The sequence below is a fragment of the Lissotriton helveticus genome, chromosome 1_1 (genome assembly GCF_964261635.1).
Source record: "Lissotriton helveticus chromosome 1_1, aLisHel1.1, whole genome shotgun sequence".
Lineage (NCBI taxonomy): Eukaryota > Metazoa > Chordata > Amphibia > Caudata > Salamandridae > Lissotriton > Lissotriton helveticus.
The window spans coordinates 1,809,255,303-1,809,283,163 of NC_136057.1; the positions used below are offsets into that span (position 1 = coordinate 1,809,255,303).

At 46.5% G+C, this 27,861-nt stretch overlaps 1 protein-coding gene across 2 annotated transcripts in view; it reads left to right on the forward strand.

Annotated features, from left to right (window-relative positions):
- Nucleotides 1-27,861, forward strand: part of LOC144753101 (cytochrome P450 2D6-like) — an 840,402-nt gene that overhangs the window by 758,336 nt on the left and 54,205 nt on the right. For both annotated transcript variants that reach the window (XM_078640894.1, XM_078640901.1), the window contains exon 7: nucleotides 2,938-3,125. In XM_078640894.1, the coding sequence (XP_078497020.1) occupies nucleotides 2,938-3,125 (188 nt within the window). The remainder of the gene's footprint in view (nucleotides 1-2,937; nucleotides 3,126-27,861) is intronic.

A 27,861-nucleotide genomic window follows, 5' to 3' on the forward strand; every position in this document is an offset into this window, starting at 1 on the left:
CTAATCTGTTTCATGGTTGGGCTTGGAGGATCTGAGGTGAGCCAATGCTGTCCTTAAGTGCTATTATCCCTTCGAAGACTACTCTGGCTACCTGACCTCATTAAGCCAGCTTGGCTTTGTCTGGCAGATGTTGGCCAATCAGAAGAGGGCATCTGGAAGGCTGGATTTTGCCTGACAGAAAAGAAAGTTATAGAACTTTTTTTCTGTAATAGTTATTATAAATCTAGCAGTTGCATGTTTTTGTATTAGTTATGTAACTATCATTTATAGTCTTTTCTAGCTTGCTCCTATCAATATTTATACTTAAATAAAATATTACAATGTTAGCCTACATATCTAGTTTTCTACAATGGGTAAAATTGCATTAGCAGTTTTTCCCCTAACCATGGCGCATAAAGCATTTTTTTATAATGTCCCTGCTTTTAATTACAACACACCCTACCCCTAGGGAATACCTTAGGGGGTGAATAATATGTAAACATATGGTCGTTTGAGACTTAGGAAGTACCTTTAAATCAAAAACTCCACTTTGCATACACATTTAATGTAAAGATAGCCTGAAAAGCAGTGCTACTTTGAAAATGACAGCAGGCACCACAGTAGTGCACACTTAAGTGTATTAAATCTGCTGGAGCTCTAAACCCCCATGTCTTACCATATACTGTAGATTTACAGGTAGGTTGGCAATACCACTTGTGATTATACCTAATTAAAATGAACTTTTAATGAGAGCACAGGCCCTAGTTGTTCAAATTGGGGCGGAAAGCAGAAGGATACCGCAAAAGAGTCCTGGTTTCTCACACTGAACTTTACAAAACCTTTCCAAAATGGTAGAATGTAGAGTTGTGGTGTAGAAATCTCAATTATTTAAAACAAGCATCAGCAACACCAATAGATCTGACTTTAAAGTGCTAATCAGGCAAACACTGGCTTGTGCAAACACAAGCAGAATATTTGACATATAATAGTAGACCTCTAGGTAACCCCCCCCCCTTCACTTGATTTACTGGAGTAGCTATGGTTAGACCAAATAGAAAACTCCTCAGCCACCTTTGTACCTTTGCCCTAAATTCCTATTTATAGAAGAAAAATCGTTTGCCAAAAATGTTTAAGAACATGCTGCATTCATTACCACTCTGATGGCAAAATGGTAGGCATATAATTTGGTCTGAACTGAATGGTAGTATTAATTCAAATGCCTTACTTGTTAATGCATATAAATCAGAACAAAGGTTTGACCTTTTTGAGTAGCTATACTTATTTCTCACTTTTCTGCTTACTTGCAATGGAGGACCCATATCATTCTCCTTTTCTCCACTGGAAAGCAAACCATCTTCTACTTGTTTTGCAGGTGCTTTTTATTGCCAAGGGGCATCTTTCCTCATACCACTTACTGGAGGAGTATCCTCTTTGATCCACCTGCAGGTTAAGCTCCAACCCTTGGGAATCTGCAGCAGGAGCACAATTAAAGTGGGGTGTATTTATGTAGGAGTTGTGTCACCCTTTTGCCATGAAAAGGGGCACAAGAGCAACACGACCCCTAAGTTTGATTTTTTGAGTGGCCTTGCATGGCTTGATAAATCCAGAGTAATGTTCTGTACACACAAAGAAAGAGGTAAATGGCACAGGGGGTTGTTTTTGTGCAGGAAGGTGCCCCTTCATGCACAAAAACAATCCTGCTTACAAAGTAGACACCCTTGCACCATGATGCATGGGTGCCTGCATTGGTGCTAGGCAGCCAAAAGGGTGGCAGCGCAAGGAAAGGACAGGAATGCGTTGGGGTATGTTAAATAAGGCATATTCCTGCCCTTTCACTCAGCGCAGCAAGGTGGCTTGCTGCGCTGTGTGAAAGGTACATAAAAATGTCCCAGGATGTTTACAACAGATTTAGCACAATCATACCTTCTCTCTTACCATTGGGGATAAGGAGCCTTCTTAACCCCGCTCCATCGCGTAGTCGATTTGTTTCTGCACACACACACACCTCCAACATTTACATCATTTGTTACTGCTGAATTCCACCACTGAAGCCAGTCCTCAATCAAAAAAATGCCATAATCAAAATTCAGCACTCTCTCTGGAATATCCCCAGTTGTACCTCAGCTGTTCCCTCTATCACTCTGCACATTGGCCAGCAAGAGTTGTAGGTCATTGCTGCATGACTTGGAATAGCAGAGTTCTAGATGTACTTTACCCAAGAGTGCTGTGATTTTTTATTGGTATCCAGTGGAGTGTTAAGTGGCGGGATCCGTGGCTTATAGATATATGAAACGCTCATTTCAATTCATTGTGTGTTAGCAGTGAGGTAAAAAAAACATGTTCTTCAAAAGCTTGCCTCTGTTTCAGAGACCTTTTTATGTTTCACTGTACTTTTAGTTTCCCAGCTCTCTGTTACAGTGGTCCTGATGCATTAGCTCAGTTCACACACAAAAGTCAAGAAATAATCTCACCCAAAAATATACGAATGCCAAAAATGTGCACGAAAATGATTTACAGGAACTGTGTAGAGTCTAGTCCTACCAGACAACACTGCTTTCCACATGCTGAGGAATAATAAGTTTAGTGTCAGCACAAGGGTGTAGTTGTGAGTTCAAGCATCTTGCTGCTCCTTAGTATGCTTACCTACAGTTATTATCTCTAAAAAATCATACCATTTCCGGGTGACATTTCTGCACTAACACATTCTGATCTGCACCAGGATTGTGAAGGGAACATTCTAGTCACCAGTACGGCAAAGGCCAAAGCAGGGATTCTTTAAAATATGAATAACATCTAAAATGTTGAGAGGAAAATAATTCAGCAGATTGTATGTTACATTTTGCATCCAATTGAATACTGTCCAGAATTCTGTTTAAAAACACTTTCTTCGCCTAAAATGCCTGATACTTAACAACTAAAGGAAATACATATTTCAATGACTACTTCCTCTGTGTCTAGCCAAGGTGCAAGAAGAAATTGATCAGGTGATCGGAAGAGAGAGGCAGCCTACGATGGACGACCGGGCCAACATGCCCTACACCAATGCTGTGGTCCATGAAATTCAACGCTTTAGCGATATTGTCCCACTCGGCGCACCTCACAAGACATCAAGAGACACAGAGGTCAATGGCTTCTTCATACCAAAGGTAATTTCAGTGCCTTAAAACTTGAAGTCTTCTTTTAAAAAAGTTCAGTCTATTCAGATACACCTCCCCCCCTCCAAGGACGGGCACACATTTAATTGGTAGATTAAAAGACCAGGTTAGCCATTGACAGCCAGTGTTGATTATTAGCAGGGTGCTCAAAAACAATAAATCAATGCCACTAATAAAGGATTGATCTGTTTGAAACTCAACTGAAATCACAATTGCCTTCTTCTCACGAACTCCAGCCTCTGTGGTTGCTCATGTTGTAAACATATAGATGCTTTAAACAAGGCCAAGAAATGATGCATTACAAAAACTAGCTCAGTGGCAGAACATGAACCCATAGAGCCCTCTATGGATGTGGAAAAAATAGAGATTGTTTGTGTGCCTTACTAAAGCACTTGAATTGGTATGAAGGATGAAAGGTTTGAGTTTTACTTTGGAGGGAGTACTGCAAACAATGTCTACCTCTCTTCGCCTGGGGATTTTTGGTTAAGTACTCCCGGTGGGAGGGAGTCGGGTTAGGGGTACCAGCATTCCTCCGTTCTTTTTTCTGTCAGGGAGATGGTCATCTCCATAAGTCAGGAATGGGAGGAGGACTGGAGGGGCCATGGGGTAATGAAACATGAACTCTGTTTAGGCAGCTCCAAATGTTTTGATCTACCATGAGAACACTCCAGTACTTTTTCAAAATATTCCCTATTCCTCTCAATTTATAGAAAAATACTTTGAGATCCTTGTTTTTGTGACTGCTCTTGTTTAGGCTCTATGAACCACTTCCTTGAAACAGCCCCTTGCTTGAAACCCCTTATCTATGCAGGTTGCTTATGTTTTGTACTGGACTTAAGTGCTCCAGTTATGTTTAATTCTCATGAATTTGCATATGGATTAGAACCTTTAAATATAGTCATTTCATTTGTTTTCTTTATGTTTTGGAACTCAACCGAGATCCATATAAAATCCATCCATGTGACAGCATTAATGCAACAATTCATACACAAAATCAGATATTTTTTTGAAACGGCATAAAAAATGTAAACTCCATAAAAAAAGTTAACATTTCGTTTCACTAATGTGCAATCATAAAATACAGTATCTCAATAGAAAGCGCAGAAGCCAAAATAAAGCAAACGTGCAAGAGAATGTAATTAAAACAAATCATGAGCTAAAAGCCCAAGACAAGAGTACTACCAAGTCATTACACTTTATTTATACATAGAAGAAATAAGTGCAAATGTACAGGTAAAGTACAAGAGAGACACTTAACTAGAACAAAAAATACTGCAGGTCTGTCTATTCAGATGAAAAAGAAAAAAGGTATCAGGGAATCACATTTTGATCGCACATATTCGCTCATAACATACCAAAGCTCATATTACCGGCAATTTGCAGGTGCCATTTGCAATTCCCACCAATTTAATCGGGTACAAAAAATAATTGCACAATAACTAAGAAAAGAAAAACAATTAAAACACATGTAGAAAATATCAACTACAAAAAAGAATGCGCACTAGCCATTTTTGATGGAGACGCAAACAAGCCAAGCCTAGCCTCACCAGCCAATGTTATATTGTGCGTCAAGAAAATTGGTCCCAGAAAGTGGTGACGTGCAGAGTCAGTGTAAATACAGGCATACTAAAATTACATGGTTCAGGTTTTGGAACTGGGTGAGGAGGAGCTCACAATACCTCTCATCCTTTGGAATACCTTCCAACACGCCCGTAATAACAGGTAGTGGTAATGGATTTAGCATGATTAGCAAAATGATTCTACAGACTCCGTCCGGAAGGTTCCATAAAAGATAGGGTTGTGCTTGTTTGTACATACTACTTCCAAATATCATTTCATTCCTCATAAACTGTATGCAGAGTGAGATGTCCCTATTCCTACTCACTCTGTACAGTGATTTTTTTTAATCAAGCTTCTAAACATAACTTTTGGGAAAGGGAGATCCCCAGTGAGTGCTGTTAAATAAGTAGAGTATAAGGCGACTTCTTCATTCAAAAATCTGGAAAAATTCAATTCTCAGTGCAGCTCGAAAAGAGCTCAATTCACCACTCAGTGTACTATTCCCCCACCTCAGAGCCTCAGCTAATGGAAGTACAAATGTGGGAGGTAGGCCGAATTCCAACCAAAGAGCAGAGAGAGAAGCCATCGAGTTGAAATTGCAAATCTGTCGCCATATGTGCCCCTCAGTGTTCTCAAACAAAGCCCAGCACCAGACATTGTTCTCTTCGCAGGCATCACTCAAGGTCAGACAGTGCCTTACTTCTAAAGATATTTATGTGATCAACATTTAATCAATTGTTAGAAAAATAATTCTGTCAAGATAAGAGTAAGCCTGTACTATTTCCATTTCGTAATTCCCCACAGGCCAATTTAAAGCTTTCCTCAATCTAGCCTCCTTGGGTCTGAATATCATAAATTTGCTCTTTGCAATATACTGTAAAAAGTTCTCCTCAGCATATTTTCCCAAAGCACGAAGGGGTCTTTGAATGCCTACGGGGGTTAGATCCTTCAAAATAATATCATATGCATATAGAAGACAACCAAAACACATTGGACAAAGTTTAGGAGGGTCACCCTTTACTAAGCCAACTCTACTCTGCAAATCATGGGTGTAAATAGGAAGAAGGAGAGGTGCAAGCAGGCACCTCTGCTTTAAGCCGTTGTGTGTCATCACTTTAGTCGGATTTTGCTGTAAGCATTAAGTACACTGTTGCTAGATGTTTCTTTTTTTTTTTTTTTTTTCAAAGACCTTTATTGCGTCAATTGTTTACACAGCGTAATGCCAACAACCCAACGGGCTGGCCCCTATAGCATATGTTCATTCTCAATACCGCATCGTAAAATCTTTGATGAAATTCTCAATAGTGTACATTGTAATACGGTGCAACAATAATGAGGTGTGGCACCCGCATCAGTTTCTCAGAAGTTAACGGTCTTTGGTTTTTCCAGTGTTTACAACAAAAACAAACAAAAGAACTGTTAGGAACAATCATATGGTCATTTATATATCAATACTAATTGCGTTTAGACATCTCTTCCAGACTTCTCATGGTAGATTCCCCCCCAGTCTCGGTACCTTCCCTAAGGGTCGTGTACATGTGCCGGTATGGAAGCCCTCGGTGTGGTGCCCCCCATATTCCCTGCCCCTCAAGCTTGCGTAACAATGCGTAAAAATGCCCTTCTCCCATCCCCTGGACTCTCCCCCATCCTAAAGCGCACCCTCAGTTAGCCCACTATCTCTTTGTCATCCGACTCATCTTGGTCATCCTCCGGTAAGGGGTCGCAAATCTCCCCTCTATATTCATTCCATTTGGTCCAGATTTTATTCCATTTTTTCGGGCAGGCACGGTTAGAGTACACCGCCCTCTCTGTCAGCATTACCCTATCCATGTTTAAACACCACAGTGATTTGGTCGGCACTTCCGGAACCCCCCAGCGCTGAGCGATATCTCGCTTTGCTACCATCAATCCTATTGTAACCCAGAGTTGCCCATATCTGGAAAGACCAAAAATGAAAAATGGGAGGTGCACAACACTGTTGGTGAATAGTTGAATGCTGAGTTTATGCGTGGATGGGTGCACTCTAGGGAGACGGTCCGGCCGGGCGTCTAGAATTGTAGAACTGAATGGTGTATGCATCAACGTGCAAATACATCCCCTGAGAGGCACTCCGTTAAATGTTCATCGAAATGATTACGCAATTAGTTTAGATAATGTGGATTTTATTCATCCGTTTTTTTCAAAAGGTATGGTGAGTCAATGATATTATAATCATAACACTGAAAACCAATTAGCCATTTAGCTTATGCACGTACTCCGATGCATTTCGGGCAGTGAGCCCTTTGGAAAGGTCTGTAGGTTCCCATACATTTAGAAGGCATCTCTTCGGTTCAGGTAATAGTGCAGTTTCTAGTGTCTGTGAGATTGTTCGCAGTACCTGTTTCCAATATTCCTGGATTCTGGGGCAATCCCATATGGTGTGATAGAATGAGCCCTCCTCCCCGCACCCTCGTAGGCAGTAAGGGTGCTCTATCCTGTTAATACGGTGTAGCATTGTCCTTGTGTAATATACCCTGTGTAGTATTTTGAGTTGTACTAGTCGTAGTCTTGCGGAGATGCCTACTTCCCTGGGTGACGCTAGTGCCCCAGTCCATTCATGTTCATCCATGTCAGTAGTGTCCCCCTCCCATTTTGCCTTTAAGGTCAGTGATGTGTCTGGCAAGTTGTTGAGTAATTTGCGGTAGGTAAGAGATCTTGCACGTTCCATCATAAATTCTGTGAGGAGGCGATCCTCCAGCGGGGAAGATTCGGGCAAGTCTGCATCCATGGGCAAAGCCGCTAATAACGCGTGCCTTATCTGGATGTATCTGTAGAGTTCCCTCTCGCTGAGTTCATACAGTTCTCTCAGTCTATTGAAGGGCACCACCTCCCCCCTGTCCCACAGATCGCCCACCGTTGATATTCCTATCGTGTCCCAGTGTGAAAATCTCTTGCTGTTCCTCAAGTGACCAAGGACTCGAGAGTCCCACAGTGGAGTTAGTTTGGTGATTTTCCCTTTCCAGCCCAGAGCAGCCGTCGCTTTATGCCAGAGTGTCACTGTTAGTCTGGTGGGTCCTATTAAGGCGCAAATTTTACGGTGGTCATATAATGGAGCCAACAAGCTGTCAGCGTCCAGCTGCCCCCTGTCCGCCTGGAACACTGGTTCCGCTTGGGAAGTGTGGAGCCATTGGTTGATGGGTTTAATGTGCGCCGCCCAGTAATACAGTTTGAGGTTGGGTAGTGCAATACCACCGTCAAACCAGCCCCTATGCAGTTCGGATTGGGTGATGCGAGCGGGGAGGGTACCCCATAAAAGGTTAGAGACCAATGCAGCAACCGTTTGAAAGAATTTAGGGGCTACCGGGTAAGGTGTGTTCTCAAGGACATATAAAAATCTTGGCAGGGCCATCATTTTGTAAAGTGCTGCTCGACCCAAGAGCGTCAGCGGGAGTCCCGACCAGAATTTAATGTTTTGCTTGAGCCTCTCTAGGTGGGATTTCAAGTTTTTATCCATGAATTCTGTGGGGTCTCTAGTGACGTGGATGCCCAAATATTTAAACGACGAGCCCGCTATCCTCAAGGGACAGCCCGCGTCTAGGGCCGGTACCTGTCCCTTCAGTACAAATAGTTCCGATTTGCTCCAATTGAGTGTATAGCCGGATATCCTGCCGTGAGTATCACAGAGATGTAACAGGGCCGGTATCCCGCTGTCAGGATTAGTTAAGTAGATCAGCATGTCGTCCGCATATAGGGACAACCGGTCCTCCCAACCCTCTCTCCAGCAGATGCCCCTTAATAGGGGCGAGGTTCTAATAAGAGTGGCAAGGGGTTCCAGTGAGATCGCGAACAACAACGGTGAAAGGGGACAACCCTGTCTCGTTCCTCGCCCTAATGGGAACTTCCGCGAGATATGGCCATTTGCCACCACCCGGGCAACCGGGTCAGTGTACAACAGTTTGACCCATGCAACAAAGCGGGGACCAAAACCCAGGCGAGACAGCGCCTCAAACAAATATGACCATTCCACAAGGTCAAAAGCCATTTTGGCATCGAGGGCTAATATCACTGCTTGTGACGTGACCGAGTCTGCCTTGGCCAGTACTCCGTGCAGTCTGCGCAGATTTAACGCCGTATTTCTGTGCGGCATAAATCCGGACTGATCCGGGTGTATGAGAGATGACAAATGGGGCAAGATTCTCATTGCTAAGAGTTTGGCAAGTATTTTAGCTTCCGCGTTTAGCAGCGAGATGGGGCGATATGAGGAGCATTCATCAGGAGGTTTGCCTGGCTTGGAGATAGCCACTATAGTCGCTGCTCTCTGGTCTGGCGGGAGTGAACCCTTCTCCAGACATTCTTTAAACATTTCCAGCAAATGTGAGCTGAGGCTTTCAGGCATCGCTTGATACCATTCCACCGGTATCCCGTTAGTAAGCATGGGCGTAAAATCCGCTCCGATCGCGGATTTTTCGGATTTTCGGCAAATTCGCAATCCGCGAACTCTCGCGAATTTGTCGAAAATCCGTGAATCCGCTCGCGGCGGATTTTTTGCTTGGTTGCGGCGCGCGGCGTGGTGCATGGCGTTCACTTTCCGTCATTAAGCGTTTGCCGAGTTGTTTTTCTCGATCATATTTAGCGAGTGCCGCGCCATTTTGGATCTTGCTGTGTGATCCCGCGGGAGTTTGGCGCCCGGGAATACGTAATCGCGGCTTGCCACCTTGCACAGCATACCTCGCGAGAGTTCGCAATTGCGAACACGTAGTTGCGGCGGAAAGGAACAATCTCGCACTCGCGAAATAGAGATTTTGCAATTCTGCACAAGAAAATCACCAGCAAACAGGATAAACCTTCAGAAAATTATGATTTTTATCAGAATCACTCCTCAGGTTGACATTTGCAAGGCCTTTTTTTTGCAAGGAGTCCATTTTTGGGGGGGGGGGAGGAAGTGCCCCACAGTCTCCAACTTCCTGTTCCTGTCCAGCAGGCTCCTCCCAGTGCTTTGTCCATCTCCTGGTCACTTTCATTTGGATCTGGAGCTGGAAGGATTACTTTTTGTGGGTGCTGCTGGATATTTGGATTTGAGGCCTTTTTGACTGTCTTTGGATCACTTTTGGATTAGAAATCAACTTTCACAAGTAAGTTTGTTTGGGGCATTACAGTTGCTGCAAGTACAATTTTGGAACTTTTTCAGAACATTAAATAAATTATATTGTTGGTAGCCACAGTATCCAGTAGGACCAGGGTTGGTTAGGGGTGCATGATACAACAGTTTTGTTGAATTTAAACACCATTGAGGCCATGGATGGGCTGGGATTGTGCTGATTTTATTGTTTTTTGTCGTTTTTTTGGGGCTGCTGGTGGGGCCTTTTGCCAAGGGGTAGTGGTGCATGGACTGAGTGTGCCTGTAGTGTGGTCTCACTCTCTTTAATGTAAACATCATGGATGGCATTGGATTGTGGTGATTTCTGGCTGGTTTTCTGTTTTTTGGGGGTGTACTGTGGATGTGGACTGTGGCCATGTGGGTGGTGGTGGTGGCCATCTTGAGTCCTGGCTGGTACAGGCAACATGTGCTTGGGGTGTAAGGGGCCATTTTGAAGAGAGGCAGTGTCTGAGGCCTGCACTTATTTTGCCTACTTTTCATCCATTATGCCCAGGGGTAGTGAGTGTTGCATGGGCCTAGTGTTTCTGAGGGGTGTCTTCTTGAATTTAAACACCATTGAGGCCATGGATGGGCTGGGATTGTGCTGATTTTATTGTTTTTTGTCGTTTTTTTGGGGCTGCTGGTGGGGCCTTTTGCCAAGGGGTAGTGGTGCATGGACTGAGTGTGCCTGTAGTGTGGTCTCACTCTCTTTAATGTAAACATCATGGATGGCATTGGATTGTGGTGATTTCTGGCTGGTTTTCTGTTTTTTGGGGGTGTACTGTGGATGTGGACTGTGGCCATGTGGGTGGTGGTGGTGGCCATCTTGAGTCCTGGCTGGTACAGGCAACATGTGCTTGGGGTGTAAGGGGCCATTTTGAAGAGAGGCAGTGTCTGAGGCCTGCACTTATTTTGCCTACTTTTCATCCATTATGCCCAGGGGTAGTGAGTGTTGCATGGGCCTAGTGTTTCTGAGGGGTGTCTTCTTGAATTTAAACACCATTGAGGCCATGGATGGGCTGGGATTGTGCTGATTTTATTGTTTTTTGTCGTTTTTTTGGGGCTGCTGGTGGGGCCTTTTGCCAAGGGGTAGTGGTGCATGGACTGAGTGTGCCTGTAGTGTGGTCTCACTCTCTTTAATGTAAACATCATGGATGGCATTGGATTGTGGTGATTTCTGGCTGGTTTTCTGTTTTTTGGGGGTGTACTGTTGATGTGGACTGGCCATGTGGGTGGTGGCGGTGGCCATCTTGAGTCCTGGCTGGTACAGGCAACATGTGCTTGGGGTGTAAGGGGCCATTTTGAAGAGAGGCAGTGTCTGAGGCCTGCACTTATTTTGCCTACTTTTCATCCATTATGCCCAGGGGTAGTGAGTGTTGCATGGGCCTAGTGTTTCTGAGGGGTGTCTTCTTGAATTTAAACACCATTGAGGCCATGGATGGGCTGGGATTGTGCTGATTTTATTGTTTTTTGTCGTTTTTTTGGGGCTGCTGGTGGGGCCTTTTGCCAAGGGGTAGTGGTGCATGGACTGAGTGTGCCTGTAGTGTGGTCTCACTCTCTTTAATGTAAACATCATGGATGGCATTGGATTGTGGTGATTTCTGGCTGCTTTTCTGTTTTTTGGGGGTGTACTGTTGATGTGGACTGGCCATGTGGGTGGTGGTGGTGGCCATCTTGAGTCCTGGCTGGTACAGGCAACATGTGCTTGGGGTGTAAGGGGCCATTTTGAAGAGAGGCAGTGTCTGAGGCCTGCACTTATTTTGCCTACTTTTCATCCATTATGCCCAGGGGTAGTGAGTGTTGCATGGGCCTAGTGTTTCTGAGGGGTGTCTTCTTGAATTTAAACACCATTGAGGCCATGGATGGGCTGGGATTGTGCTGATTTTATTGTTTTTTGTCGTTTTTTTGGGGCTGCTGGTGGGGCCTTTTGCCAAGGGGTAGTGGTGCATGGACTGAGTGTGCCTGTAGTGTGGTCTCACTCTCTTTAATGTAAACATCATGGATGGCATTGGATTGTGGTGATTTCTGGCTGGTTTTCTGTTTTTTGGGGGTGTACTGTTGATGTGGACTGGCCATGTGGGTGGTGGTGGTGGCCATCTTGAGTCCTGGCTGGTACAGGCAACATGTGCTTGGGGTGTAAGGGGCCATTTTGAAGAGAGGCAGTGTCTGAGGCCTGCACTTATTTTGCCTACTTTTCATCCATTATGCCCAGGGGTAGTGAGTGTTGCATACTTGCATGGCCCTAGTCTTTCTGTGGGGTGTCTTCAATATAAACATCATGGATGGCATGGGATTGTGCTCATTTTTCTGTGTTTTGTCGATTTTTTGGGGTGTATAACTGAACTGATGTTCCTCTGTCTTCCATTGCTTTTAGGTGCACAAGACTCAAGAGAACCACCAGTGCCAGGAAGAAGTCCTGCAGCGGTGTGTGTGTGCAGCATAACGTCACGCGACGTCACGTCTGGACACAGACAACTCTGCAACTCGTGCAACTGCTGCCTGCTGTTCTGACCTGCTCTGAAGAAGATGGCCCCAAAAAAAGTAACCCGTAGCTCCTCTAGCAAGAAAGGTGCCAGTAAGGAGCAGAAGAAGCAAGTTACCAAGGAGACTGGTGTGCCACCCGCCCCTTTTTTTGGGAGTAAAAAAAAAAGTATGCCTGCAGCAGCAGCGGGATCTGCTGGGGACCAAGCTGGCAGCAGCACCCCCGCTCCATTGGGCTCAGTGCCACCACCACCACCACGCCAACTTAAGTCCAAGCCCTTGAGTGCTGCAGAGGCAGCCAGTATAGTTCTTCAATCACCATCGACCAGTGATGTTGGCTCATCGCAAGAAAGCAGCAGCAATGTCCCTCAATCAACACAGGTTGTTGTAGCTCATCTGACGAGTGTTGAACAACCACAGCCGCAACAACAATCACATGTGCAAGTACAAGCCCAAGTACATGTGGAAGGAGAGGCAGCGCAAGGAGATGCGCAAGCAGAGGTGCATGGAGGGTCACAAGTGCCCACAATAGTTGTTCCTCCCGAAGTAGGGGCACATCAGGAAATCGACAATCAAGGCGAGGTATCATTTGAGGAAGCCACTCCTCCTGATGATCCTTCATTGTCTTCCACACCCCTAGCAAGGAAGAGATCAAGGGTGGTGTCTACATCTTCTTCAAGCACACCTCCTTCTGATGATACGGATCAAACTTGGGAACCAGCACCACTGCCGTCTGAGAGTGAGGCACACAATGATCCGACAAAGGTAGTTAAGCGTAAAAGGAAGCTCGTCCAAAGTCTCAGAGTTATGGAGTGTGATGAGGCTCAACAAGAAGTGGCGGATACTGCTGCTGATGAAGACTCTGCCAACGACGACCCAGTCATCATAAAGGTCACTGCAGCCCCAGCGGGCATGCAGCAAACAGACATTTTGACCCTAGCCCGAAGAGCTGCTGAGCGTGATGATGATGATGTTGTCGATGAGGAGGCAGTGGAAACACCACAATCATTGGAGTTAAGTAGTACACCAACTCGTCCCGCTTCCATATTTCTTTCTGGCAAGAAGAGACCTCCATCCACCTCGACCTTAATTAGTGGCGGTGAAAGTGCACAACGTACAAAAGTTGGGCAATCCAGATCCTCCACTTCATCTGGCATTAGCTTCGTGACCACCACCACCAGTATCGCCGCCTCCTCCAGGTCCCACAGACACTTCAAGTCCCCAGTTTGGGACTTCTTTACTGTTTGTCAAAAAAATCCAAAGTTTGCCATTTGTACCCTTTGTAAGCTTGCAGTTAGTCGTGGTAAGCCAGGTACCAACTATGGTACCGGAGGCCAGAGAGGTCATCTTAGGAGACAGCACACTGTCCAATGGTTTGCGCACCTAGATGCGATCAAGGAAGGCCGAATTCAAGGAAACGTTGATGTTGCATCTGATGATGACGAGGAGGAAGAAGACGTGTCAAACACTTCCCTTACACCCAGTACCCCTGTCAGCAGCACACCCAATGTGAGGCACACTAAGAGTGTTGGAGCGAGTGAGACACCAACGCACAAAAGTTCACCAGCGAGCAAAATTGGGTCAACAAAGTCATTATCAGCCCGTAAATGCTTGGTCCAGGGCAACATTAGAACAATGCTTACTTCAGACGTGCCATATGAACGCAACCATCCACTGACGCGTCTGTATAACACTAAGCTGGCTAAAATGCTAGCTGTGGACCTTCTCCCTTTTTCTTTTGTAGAAGCGGTAGGTTTTCTAGAATTAGTGGCAACGCTCTGCCCTAAATGGAAGGTTCCTAGCCGGTTCTATTTTGCCAGAGTTGCGGTTCCAGCACTACATGAAGATGTGCTGGAGGCGATTGGGGCAGCTTTGCAGAAGAGTACTGTTCACACAATACATCTGACAACAGACATGTGGACCAGTGGCGCAGGCGCTGATTACATGTGCATCACTGCACACTGGGTCTCTTTTTCAGGTGTTAAAGCAAAGCTAAACGCAGGTGTTGACCCGGACAAAGTTTTCAAAGCTGCTCGGAAACATGCAACACTAGCCATGTTTGGCTTGGAGAAAAGTCACACATCCCAAAACATTTTGGACGAGTTTGACAAAAAGGTCTTGAAAATGCTATCCCCAAAAAAACGCCAGATTGGTTATGTTTCCACGGATAATGGCGCCAATGTAGTTAAGGCCATGGCGCTGGGTCGCTATTTTAGAGTGCCGTGTTTGGCGCACTGTATCAACCTGGTAGTTCAAAAATTCTTGAGTGATAGAGACAGTGCAGCGTTCGCGGTAATGGCCACCTGCCGCAAAATGTGCAACCATTTCAGCCATTCTTTTAAGGCCCGGAAGCATCTGAGGAGGCTGCTACTTCAAAGTCGAATACCAGTGAAAGCACTCATCCAGGAGGTGGCAACACGTTGGAACTCAACCTTCTACATGCTTGAGCGTCTGTATGAGCAGTATACGGTACTCGATCACTATTTCTTCACAGAGGGTACATCTCAGAAGGAGGACATGCGGATGGGTGCGGCGCAATGGGACATAGTTAAAAGCCTGACAGACATGCTTCGTCCTTTTGAGTTCTTCACGCGTGCAGTCAGCCAGGAGGACTGTAATTTGGGAAAAGCTATCCCATTGTTGTGCATGCTGGAGCACCAACTGATGGCGGTGTCTTCTGAGTTTGAAAAAGATGAAAAAAAAAAGATCATTTTATTTTGTCTGAGAAATTATTAGAGCGCCTACGTGGTGATGAACGTCTTCAAAAGATCAAGTCAGAACAGCATTACATTTGTGCTACTATTCTGGATCCACGCTACAAAAAGGCGCTGGCAGGCGAAGCATTCTTTCCTTTTGCTGATGCAGATGTTCAAAAGTACAAACATTGGTTAGCCTGGTCAGCCAAGAGGTTTGAAAAAGAACGGCAGGTTATTGAAGGAGAAGACAGTACATCAGCATCAGCATCAGCAGGCCATCCCCAGTCACAAGAATCCACTTCTGCACCTGTGGCTGGGGCACAAGTGACCTCTCAGCCGTTAAAGACACCGGCAACCGGATCATCTGCACCACACACAAGAGTAACAGTGGCTGCTGAAGAGGATGGGCTAAGTTTGTTTGGGTATGGTACTCGAAAAAAGGTCACAGGCACAGCAAAAAGTAAGCAAAGTGGAGGAACCGTTGAGGACCTTGAGTCGATGGTGCAGGACTATCTGAATGACTCAACAGAGGTCTTTCTTAATGATGAGCCATTGCAGTATTGGCATGGGAAAAAACAATTGTGGCCAGAGCTCTCCAACCTGGCTATAAACTATTTGTCTTGCCCACTCGCAAGTGTGTCTTCTGAACGTGTTTTCAGTGCTGCTGGTGGCATTGTAACTCCCAAACGGAGCCGCCTCTCGCCCAAAAATGTGGAGCGGCTGACAATGATCAAGATGAATCAGCACCTCATACCACCAGATTACAAAGTACGAGAAAGCACGCCGCATGAAGACGAGGAGGACGGCAACGTAGATGAGGGGATTTGTTCTCTGTTCGGTGGCACTGACCTCATCCTGCCTGAATTCGCAGAGTATGATGACGAAATCTTCTTCTTATTCCCTGACACCGAGCCCTGAAAATGAGACAATGAATCAATAACTTTCTTTTTCGTCCTTATTCACTTTTATTCCTGTGTGTCTCTCTTTCTTTGTTTTGCACAGGTAATTTAATTCAAACTTTAATCACCTAATCCCAAAAACAAGACCATCAGCAGAACTGTCTTCACTTGTTTGCTTATTGATTTGAAGGTGCCGCAGTCTACATTCCTCAGGTTCACAAGTTCTGAAGAACATGCTCCTCTATCCTCCTCCTCCAGACTGCGATTTCCCTCAAAGCAGAGTGCTGGATTACGCCCAATGAAGAAAGACTCAGCACTTGTGGGGGTGTTCTACTTCTTTGCGGGTGAGTTGACGGATTTGGGCCCATTGCTGTGAAGCTCTAATAATGGATAAAAGTGTTTTGGACCAAATATGAGGTGGAAATTTCTTGCAGTTTTTGCTGACTTGCTTGCCTTTGAGGTGCTCTTTGGCGGGGTTCCGGGTGTTTGTGGGTGAGTTTTGGGGTCTGGGAGCACTGCTGCGACAGTCTAATCTTGATTGCATTTGCTTTTCAGGAAATCCGTGGTGGAAAACAGGAGTTATGATGATTGATGATGACCTAGCTGCACAGCGCGTTTGGACCGAAGGCCGAGAGATATTGTAAGTATGAGATTTAGCTTTTTCGCTGTTTGGGGGTGTTGTCGCGTGGTTTTTTGCGGGTGGGTTGGCGGGTCTTGGCTGGGGCATTCCTGGGGCATTCCTGGGAAGGTCTAATGCCGGATAGAAGTGTTTTGGACAAAATCCTTAAGGAAAAGCCTTTTTTTTGCTATTTCTTCTGACATCTTGCTCAATGTAGCGTTTTGGGGGGCTTCCTGCTGTTCGTGGGTGGGTTGCGGCCGGGGTCTCTGTCGAAGCACTGCTGCGACAGTCTAATCTTGATTGCATTTGCTTTTCAGGAAATCCGTGGTGGAAAACAGGAGTTATGATGATTGATGATGAGAGACCTAGCTGCACAGCGCGTTTGGACCGAAGGCCGAGAGATATTGTAAGTATGAGATTTCGCTTTTTCGCTGTTTGGGGGTGTTGTCGCGTGGTTTTTTGCGGGTGGGTTGGCGGGTCTTGGCTGGGGCATTCCTGGGGCATTCCTGGGAAGGTCTAATGCCGGATAGAAGTGTTTTGGACAAAATCCTTAAGGAAAAGTCTTTTTTTTGCTATTTCTTCTGACATCTTGCTCAATGTAGCGTTTTGGGGGGCTTCCTGCTGTTCGTGGGTGGGTAGCGGCCGGGGTCTCTGTCGAAGCACTGCTGCGACAGTCTAATCTTGATTGCATTTGCTTTTCAGGAAATCCGTGGTGGAAAACAGGAGTTATGATGATTGATGATGACCTAGCTGCACAGCGCGTTTGGACCGAAGGCCGAGAGATATTGTAAGTATGAGATTTAGCTTTTTCGCTGTTTGGGGGTTTTGTCGCGTGGTTTTTTGCGGGTGGGTTGGCGGGTCTTGGCTGGGGCATTCCTGGGAAGGTCTAATACCGGATAGAAGTGTTTTGGACAAAATCCATAAGGAAACACCAGTTTTGGCACTTTTTGTAAGTTAGGGTTCGTTAGGGTTAGCCCTAGCAGCAGGATTGCATGTGTTTCTGGGTGTTCTATTGCAACGCAGTTCTGGGGTTTTAGAGCACTGTTGGAGCGATGCTGGCTATGGATACTTTTGCTTGCTTGCAAGTGGTTTGAATACAATCCACGGTCTGTATTTGGTCCTACTGTTACTTTCAAAGTACGTTTTGTCTCCATTTTTCTGCTAGGCATCGTTTTTGGAGATCTGATTGGGGGTCTTCTACATTTTTGCGACTGGCTTTAGTAAGGGTCTTGGTGGGAGCATTGCTGGGAAGGTCAAATTTTGTTCTAAAACACAGTTTACAGTACACCTACCTTGAGGGGAAAGATCCGCTATAATATTTTGGCCATACTTATTTATCCTTAAAAAGGTGACTCAGACAGAGCACGCAATTTCAAAAATATTCTACTGTCTATTAGGGAAATCAAAGTGTGACTTTTTGCACCACACAGCGTGCATACCTTTTATTTATTTATCAGTGGTATTGTAATAGCACTTCCTGTTTTCCGTTCAATAATTACAGGCCGGGTTTCAGTCAACATCCGCCAGGCAGGCAGTGGACAGGGTGTCTTCTGTCAGTGGTCACCAACATTGATGGACGAAGCGTCAGCTGGAATGGAGGAGTGCCGCTAATAAGAGGAATTGTTTGCTGCATGCAACTTACTTACCAAATTCAACAGGACAACTCCAACAACATACAGAATACAGATACAGTATCCATTGTTTTCTTCTATGAGTGTGACTGCATGTGCTTAGCTTTAGTTTGTACCCAAAGATTTCTTTATCTTCAATTATTGTTTGTCCAGGCTGTGCTTTTTTTTTCTTCTCTCAACAAAACCTACCCAAAAAGAAACCCCCATTCCCATCCATTTTCCAAACCCTAACCCTCTTCCCCCGGGCTGTGTTGTTTTGCTTGATGTCTGACTAAAATGACATCAATAATTCCACACACTTGCTGGGGAGGATAAGGTCATAGCAACAGGCTGGTGAAGGAATACGAGGATATCTTCTAGACTTACTCAGCTTCAGCACTATATCTTCTAGTAGTAGGAGCCAATGTCAAATAAATTCAACGCAAGTACTAGTTATACTTGCAAGCAAATACTTTACCATTTGTTAGGCTACATTATGGCACTGTTCTAGTGTACTGTCACCTGCTATATTCTCGATCGTACCGTAACCGTTGTAATGCTACAGTAAGGACAAACCAGGTTTCGTTTTCTTTTTTTCCATAGGCATGCAACTGCCACTGTGTCACACCACTATTACCACCGCAATGAGGAAATTTCACCCGTCCAGGATTGCCAACGTTAATCCCCATTTCACGTGGAGCCAGCCCTGGACCTAGCCCTAATTTCTAACACAAATTACAGGTAAGATAAGCGTTTGGTGGGAGGTAGTATAATGGAGTATTATTTAGGACTAGACGAGAGATTGACGGTAGTACTACTAAAGTCCTACGACTGTTCAGGAAAGCAAACTTACTGTTACACCCCCGTCCCCCACCCACCAGACTGAAAAGCAGTAAAAAACAGGTACGCTCAGATAAAGTTTAAAAATGTATATTTATGTAGCCCTAACAAAATAATCTCCCTCAAGACCCACCCTAACCCCAACGATTGTCTTTGAAAAGTCCCAAAAAGAACCCAACTCCCAAATCCCACCCCCCAAAAGTCTCTAAAAAAAGGGCAAGGGACACTCCACTACTGGAGGGTGCTGGTGCATTTTGTGGCATGGGCATCATGCTCCTTGCGGAAGGTGGCAAGCTCGAAGCGGAGGCCCTCCACCAAGTTCTTATAGTTATGGACCTCCTGCTCCAGGTAGGACATTCGGACTCCTAGGCGGCGTTGGCGTGCCTTGCAGCTCCTGTGGGGGGCAGCTGGTCTTTCTGTTGCTTGGCGGTGGCGGTTGGCTTTGCTAGCCCGGCTCGGTCCCGCTGGAGCACTGCGCATGCTGGCGTCCCGTGGGGTCACGGAGGAGGATGCAGCTGTCCCAGTCGAGGATGTTGTTGTTGCACCGGTCGACTGCGTGTCCTCCTCCTCCTCCAGGGCCACCAGCCGCCGATATTCGGCGACAGTGGCATCCAGCCTCCGTTGCCGGGCCATTCGAGCCTGCTCCCTCCGTGATGTCGATTTGGAAGGAGCAACTATATGAAGAAAGAAAGACATAGTCTGTAACCAATGCTCCTTAGCATTAATAACACAAAGTGATTGAGCCGAAAGTTGGGTCACAGTACAAGTAGCAAATTGAAAGCACAGTACATAACTATTGAGGACAGTATCTATGTAACCTCCCACTTCTGCATCCTTGCTCTAACATTAGTGGTAGTTTAATGAACAAATTCTACGACCACTATGGACTTCCATTACAGTCGACTATGACAGTACACCAGTCTTATTCTTCTTCTTCTCTCTTGTTTAGGAAAATTGGTACGTTATCTTATGCAAGCCGGCAGAATGGCAGCACAGTGAACTTGCACCCGAGAAAAACAGTTGCACACCATGATGAGTGAGACAGACTTGCGTTACTGTACCTGTCCAGTACATGCAGGTGGTGAAGCTATTACTTTTCTATTACGGGTGGCACTGAGAATACTCTGTTACAAGGGCTACTGCTTAATTAATTTACCTTTCACCCTACAGTGCAAATGAGTACTAGAAAAGGAAAATGAAGAAGCTAAATAATTTGATTATCTATCACTTCACATGGGACGTATTTGATGACATATGGGATGACTTTAGGTGCTTTGCTTAATATTGAGTGAACAGTGATACACCCACACATGAATGACGTACTACAACTAAACTAAAGTTATTAAGAGAGGTACGGAGTGTCCACCGTAATAACCAGATATATGCTGTGCTTGCAGTTGCAATACAAAGTACTGCTACTATTCATGGTAGTATTGGACACATTTACAATTTCTTTTCCTTGCCTTCCCTACACTGGAACGGACGTGCGGGTGCGGTGGTACATGCTCTTCAAGGTAACACTTAGTTCATCCAGCGACCATCTACTCTCTCTAGATACACATGTGCTATCTAAGAGTCAGAGAATACCATGCTCCAGGCATCCAATTATTCAAAGTATACGCACACATACAGTTTCTGTTTCACCCACCCAGGCTGCTGTCCTTCCACCCATCCTTGCTTCATCATTGACCCAGCCATGCACCATACCATATTCTTTCCTTCCCAGCCACCTCGGGGGCCAAGCAAACACATATCGTTCTTCTTTGCCAGCCATCATACAATTTCGCGTCCCACTTACTTACACCCTTCTTTCGCTTTTCGTTCATCCCATCCATCACGTTCATCTAAGAACTTATTGGGATTCTTCTCACCAAAAACTTCACAGCTAAGTCGAAGTACATTTCGAGGAGGCTACTACCTGGTTGATTTGTAATACACCCGTGCAGAAAGCACACTATGCAGTCTTCAATCTCAATAAGTAAGGAATATATAGCTTACCTGTTCCCGCCACCACCGTGCGAACCCCCACAGGACCGTCCGCCGGCTCTTGCACCGCCTCCTTCCCAGAGTCCTCCGAGTCCTCGCCCAACACCGCCACCTCCGCGCTGGCCCCGTCACCAGATGTTCCACCTACAAAGTACATTTAGGAATGTTAGAATACACCACTCACTACTATATAATATTTGCTCTAGGAGTAATAAAGAAATGTTAAAAAAACAGAATACAATGTAATAATTTGTGACTGTCTACTCTAAAGTAAAAATGTCCCTTTTTCCAGGGAAGGCTGTTGTCTTGCTGCACTTTTATGCACAACTGATGAATGCTTGCTTTTTATTTTTAACACGCACCACTTTTTCTCCTAACAGACAGAAGCTTGACTCCTAAGAACACGACCAGGATCAAGTTCAAACCAGGTGAGAGCTCGGCTCGACCACAAGAAATGTGTCCAATTAATCGTCAGCACTAAGCACTTTTCCGTTTTCAGTTAAATAGTTTTATGACAAAGTAGATTTTAATAAATGTGTTTACTTTTAATAAAGCTTTTAAACTTAAATAGACTCTGTGGTTTTTGGTCCTCCAGACTAGAGTGGATGAGCTAAAGGTTTTGGAATTTTTGCAAGCATGAGTGCCTCTGACACTTCTTGACTGTGACTCCGTACTCTTGTCCTGCGTACGATAATCTAGAGATCATTGGGGATCAATCATCGGTGACTTCGGGAGCTAAATGACTCTGCCACACTATCTAGTCAGTAAGGAGACAGTGCATAGAGCTATTGCTGAATAGAATGGGAGTCCAATGGAATTGCCAAATGTCCAATCTTAGTTAGCTACACAGACAGACTAATAAGAATAATCTAGTAATACCACAGGGAGTCATATTCGAGGCAGGATAAGAATTTATATCCAGTCTACAAGAAGATCAAAGACGATTTAGAAAAAATCGAATGAGGAACGCTAGGAAAAAATAGGTACTCTTTATTACAATTAAAACTTACTGGGGCCAGCAAAGGAGCCCTCGCCTGCCCGATCCTGGCCTGCGTCCTCCTGAACAGCACCCTCCTCCTCCTGTGTCCTCTTGCCCTTGGGGGGAGCTGATGTACAACATGAAAGAAAGAAAGACCAGAAAACATGGATGAGATTTGTCAACCAAATCAACCATTTCAAAAGAACAATAACAAAATATTTTGGAGAAATAGCAAATAGATAGACAACTATTCCACGGGATCTATCTCATGTGGTATACTACGTTATTCGTATTGCCTGATTTGCGGACCGTTGACTTAGAAAGTTCCTATGTAACTCAATAAACAGACTACTAAAGAGGTTTGCCTAGGCCTGGCAGGCAGCAGTCCGCAGCACGCGAAGTGACAGACAAAGTCCATCCTGCTTGCAGATCAGTGAATACTCAAACTATCAATCCACCCACCACCACCACTATTTCTTCTTATAGCCATGTGTCTAAAGGAAGGACTGGACTTCAGTCTGTTGGGGCTGATTTAGAAGTCCCTTGCGGCTCATTTTCCTCCATTGTTGCGTGACTTTTGTGACGCAGCGGCAGAACAAAAGACTCGCCATGGTGTTGGTGCGGCGTATATATTAAAAAAAAAAAATTATGGGCGATGCATCACGTTGTAAAGCCCTGCGCCATCAGGGGGCGTTCCGGCGCAAGGGAGGGCGTACCTGCGCAGGAACGAATCCTAAAAGTGGCTGAGGGAAATCTACAAGATGTCAATCAGTCACTTTTAAGACAATGATGCATGACTCAAACCCTGCGCGCTTGAAGCCGACGTACGGCTTGATGCAGCATTGGGGAGATAGGGTACCCCAGAGCATTGCTGGAGCTGCGCCATCGTTGGCACGCAACTCCAGCAATGCTCCACCTTTACGGCACAGATGCGTAAGGCTTCTGTGACGTTTTGGGCCAATGGGTGGTGGTGGCATGGCACACAATTACTGCCGCATCCCTGCTACTTTGCAGGGATGCGCCGGTAATTGAAAATATGACCCTTAGTGTCTAGCATTATGCAGTTCTTATCTTTACACTACACTCATACATAATTTCTCAGGCCAATGAAATGAACACAATTTACAAAACAAATAAGCATAGTAGCAAGCAAGGCTACTGAGAAGGAGAGCAGTGCACCTGAAATGCATAGAAGATTTTGAAATATAATTTACCTACAATGTAATCGGCAGCATTATTGCTCTTGGTAAAGAACAAAGATTTGCAAATAACAGAGCCGGATAAAACAGAGTAGTGATGAATAGCTACTACTACTCACCAAGCCCGGGGACCTCTACGCCGAGCGCGTCCAGCAAGTCCCGTTCCCGGTCCATGACATCTGTCCAGCGGTGGGTGGCCTGGTTATATGTGCGCCGGACCCCAGAGAGCTTATACATGGCTGGGCACACCTCCCACCTCTTCCGGCGCTCCCAGATGCCATAGCCGGTTGCGATCTTGCCGCCTCCCAGGATCGTCTTGGGGAGGCGGCGCTGGACATGGAAGATGAGTGCGGCCACCTCCTCCGCGCTAAAGATCTCCCGTGGCACCACTTGCTCCCCCCTCAAACGCCCGCACGGGAGCCGGGCACGGGGTGCGGACCCTTCCCCTTCTCAGGGTGCTTCCCGGCTCCCTTTACCATGGTCTGGGCAGAAATAAAGTTAAATGATAAAGAAGAAATAGAATAGTGAAGAAGAAAAGAAAAGAGTTTAAAAAAGTAGTTTAAAAGTAACTAAAAGTAGCAGAAAACACAAAAATATACAGCTAGAAAAATAGAGGGATAGATAATAAGTAAAATAGATTAAATAAACTTCAAACAAGCAAAGGATGGCAGAGATTCAGAGAGGATACAGAAAGCATGCCCAGAACCATAGCAATGAATGAGAAACAAGATGGCCGCGCCCGTTCACAACCGCGTGGGTAAGTTCGCGCGAGATTTTCCTCGCGAGCACGCGCGAAATTGTACTAGCGAGCAGCACACTTTGCGAGATTACACATAGCGGCCGGAAACGGAATTACGTCACGCAAACAAGATGGCCGCGCCCGTGTACGACCGCTAGGGTAACTTGGCAAACATATAGCTACAAGCGCCTCGCGAACACGCACAAAATCACGCGAACATACACGTCGCAAAAAAAAAATTAGTGTATTCGCAAGCATTCGCGGCTTCCGAAATCGATCTCGCACGGATTCGCGCCCCAAAAAACGCGCGAAATTGCAGAAAAAACGATTTTTGCTAAACTGAAAGCAATGAGCAGGTGCAAAAGTTCTAACTTAACATTAGTAACATTCACTGTAGTGCTTCCTGAGGGGCCCCTCCAGAGTTTGCAACTATTCTATGACCCTGCTATGACCCAAACAGCAGGCTCATAGAATAGCTACAAGTAGACCATAAAGGTCCTGTGAAAAAAAATTTCACTGCAACAGAAAGCAAATTACAGATAAGGAAGGAAGCAGGTGCCAGCCAGACTGGAACTTTCAAAATAACTGACACATTAATCAACCCCAAATTAATTCATGGCAGTTGAAGTAGGGGAGGTGTGCTTGCTTTTTTTCACCTCCCATAAACTACAGTGATAAACAAACCTAATGGGTGGCAGTGAGGATGTACCAGAGGGTGGCATGGGTGTCCCAGAGGGTGGCAGTGGTGAAACAGAGGGTGCTGTGAACCTGTGATGATAAACCAGACGTAGAAACAACATAGTCGCGGCCGTTGGGAGCCGAAAAGTAAGTTCGCAATTGCGAAATTGTCCCAAAATCGGCGCGAACGCTCGCCAACACAAAAAACGGGAAAATCTGCAAATCCGCGAGAGTTCGCGTATCTTCGCGGATTGCGAATCCGTAAATCCGCAAATTCGCGTACGCGAGATCCGCTAGATCCGCCCATGCTTACCCGTTAGGCCCCATAGCCTTTCCTGGGTTCAAGGCGTGAATAGCTAGTTGTATTTCATCAGCGGTGATGTCCGCTTCCAACTCACACGACACTTCCGAGGGCAGCGTCCGAACCTCGATCGGCGCCAGCACCACCCTGGCCATTTCAGAAGTAATTACATGCTCAGGGGTGTACACCCTTTCAAAGTGGGACGCAAGCAGTTCTACAATTCGTTCCGGGCTAGTATGCATCCCTCCATTTTCATCCCTCAAACGTTGGATTCCCCTCGAGCTCCCCTCCCGTTTGTCTAGCCAGGCCAGGAGTTTCCCCGCCTTGTCGCCTACCTCGTAGATCCTATTTTGAGTGTCCGTTAGTTGCCCTTTTACGTAGATGCGTAAGTGATCATTATATAGCTGTTGTTGCAATGCCAGTGCGTGTAGGGTGGATGGAGTGGGGTGTTGTTCGTGCTCCGTCGTTAATTTCTGCAGAGTTAAGTCCAGACCATCTAGCTCCTGAGAACGTGCCCGCTTGTAACCTGTGATGGTGTTTATGGCTTGTCCCCGCAATACTGTTTTACATGCCTCCCAGAGTACCTCTGAGGAGCGCACGGAGTGGACATTTTCAGTGAAATATTGTGTTGTTGCCTGTTTAAGAGCCTTGCGGACCTGGGGGATCTTGAGATAAGTAGCCTGTATGGGATATATGCGATTGTGCGTTCGTGTCTGGGAAGAGAGCGTGAGAGTAAGTGGGGAGTGGTCCGAGATTCCTCGAGGGTGAATCGTCATAGTATCTACGTGTCGGAGACCTTCCCCCAGGGTCAGAAAGTGGTCTATCCTCGATAGACTCCCATGTACCGCAGAATGGAAGGTGTATTGACTCGCACTGGGGTGGAGGTGTCTCCAGATATCAATCAGGCCCATGGCTGTCAGGAATCGTTGGAGGCGGGGGATCCCTCCTGTGGGTAGTAGCGTCGGAAACCGGTCAAGTTGTGCATCTAAGATAGTGTTGAAATCCCCCCCAAGGATAACCTCCCCCTCGGGGAGAGTCAGAATAAAGTCACCCAGTTTTGGGAGGTGGACTGAGTGTAGTGCCGGTGGAATGTATACCAAAACTAGGTTGAGAAGTTTCCCCTCCGACTGCCCCTGTAGGGCTGCAAAACAGCCTTGATCATCGGTTTTAGTAAGTAGGGGGATAAATTGAGTGTTTTTGCGTATCAGGATGCCGGTCCCTCTGGAGCCCGACGTGAAGCCCGAGTGGACTATCATCTTGTAGCCTCGCCTATCCATGGCCTTGGTGGCTCCCCCAGTTAAGTGAGTTTCCTGCAGCAGTGCTATGGTGGGTTTTAGCCTCTTAAGCGCGGTTAGTACCAGCCCCCGTTTCACCTTGTCCCCCAGTCCTCTCACGTTCCAGGTCATGAGGCGCAGTGAGGGGCACCGTGTCTCAATGCCCACTCCACTCCCATCAGGAATTGGAACGCCAGCCATTGGGTATTATGGGGTCCATGGTGCATCTATGGGCAAGTGCGGTATTGGCGCCAGGTGTGTAGTTGTTTATACAAGTGCCGAAGGTACTGCTGGGAGCTGTACACCCCCGCTCGCTCCTCCCGCCTTTTCTCGACTCATATGGAAGTCTAGTTTCCGTCTTGGACCGTGTAAGTGTGTTCCTAACTTTAAAAAAAACATCCCTTCCCCAACTCCCCCTCCCTGCATCCCTGCCTAACGGACTTTCAACTGCCCGCCTCCCCAACTGAGCAGAGCGCTTTACCCATCCCACAACCAGACTACTTGCGTGTATGGGGGAGAGTGTCTCCCCGAGCAGGCGGCATCCCTGCGTGCTTCCGGGGTAGTCTCGCCAGAGTCCAAGAGCAGCTTGTAAATGATGCGTCGACGGTCAGCAATCTTCACTGAAGCCATTTTCCGAGTAGGGGTCATTCCTCACCGCCAGCTCCTGCAAGTCCATGTGAGGGCGAGCCCTCCGCTCCTCCTCGACCGGATGTTTGTGAGCCTGTCCCGCTGGTCCCTCCTCGGTCGTGATTCTGTCTGTGAGGTTTCCGCTGCCGGACCATGGTACGCCATCCCTCCAGCCAGTCCCGGGCAGCGTCCGGGGTGTCGAAGAACCACACCTTTTTGTCCGCCACAACTCGCAATCGGGCCTGAAATTGCATCGAGTATTGCAGTTCCTTTTCCCGCAATGTTTTTTTAACTTCCAAAAACGTCCTCCTCCTCCTGGATACCTCCGCCGTGTAGTCCGGGAAGAATGCTATTCTTGAGTTTTGGATCTGGATGGCCGGCCCCACTCTTGCGGCCTGCAGGATGGCGTCGCGGTCCCTGAAATTGAATAGCCTTGCCAGTATTGGCCGAGGTGGTCCTCCTGTCTTAGGCTTCCCCCCCGGCACCCGGTGGGCCCGCTCCACCGAGAAGAAATTCGACAGTCCCTTAGGCTGGAGCCTGGTTTTGATCATGTCCTCTACATAGAGGTCCATTGCCCCCGTGTCTTCCGATTCTGGTACCCCCAAAATTCGGACATTGTTGCGCCGAGAGCGCCCTTCCTGGTCATCCAGTTTGTCACGAAGCAGTTTGTTGTCCGTCTGCAGTCGCTCCATTGCCGTCTGCAGTTCGGACACATCTTCGACCAAGGATTTGGTGACAACCTCCACTTGTTTGACCCTTTCGGACATTTTTTGGAGGTCTGCCCGGATCAAGGTGACCTCGGTAGCTGTAGCTCCCACTGTCGCTTGTACCTGCGCCAATGCTGCCAAGACGTCCTCGATAGTGGCCTTTTTGGTCCCCTCCGTCTCCGTCGTCTTCCCCGCCGTCTTGCGCTGTTCCTGGGGAGGAGAGTGCCTTTCATAGGCGAATTTGTCCAGTTTGGCCTGGGTGGCGTTTTGTCGGGGGCCTCTGTGGGCCATGATTCAGTGCGTACCGATTCACCGGCGTAGCAGCCAGTCACCGGGGAGCGGTGCTCGGGTCAGGGCGGGCTGGACACCCGCCGACTTGCAAGGTCCTCCGTGAGGGGAGACAGTGATTCCTCTTG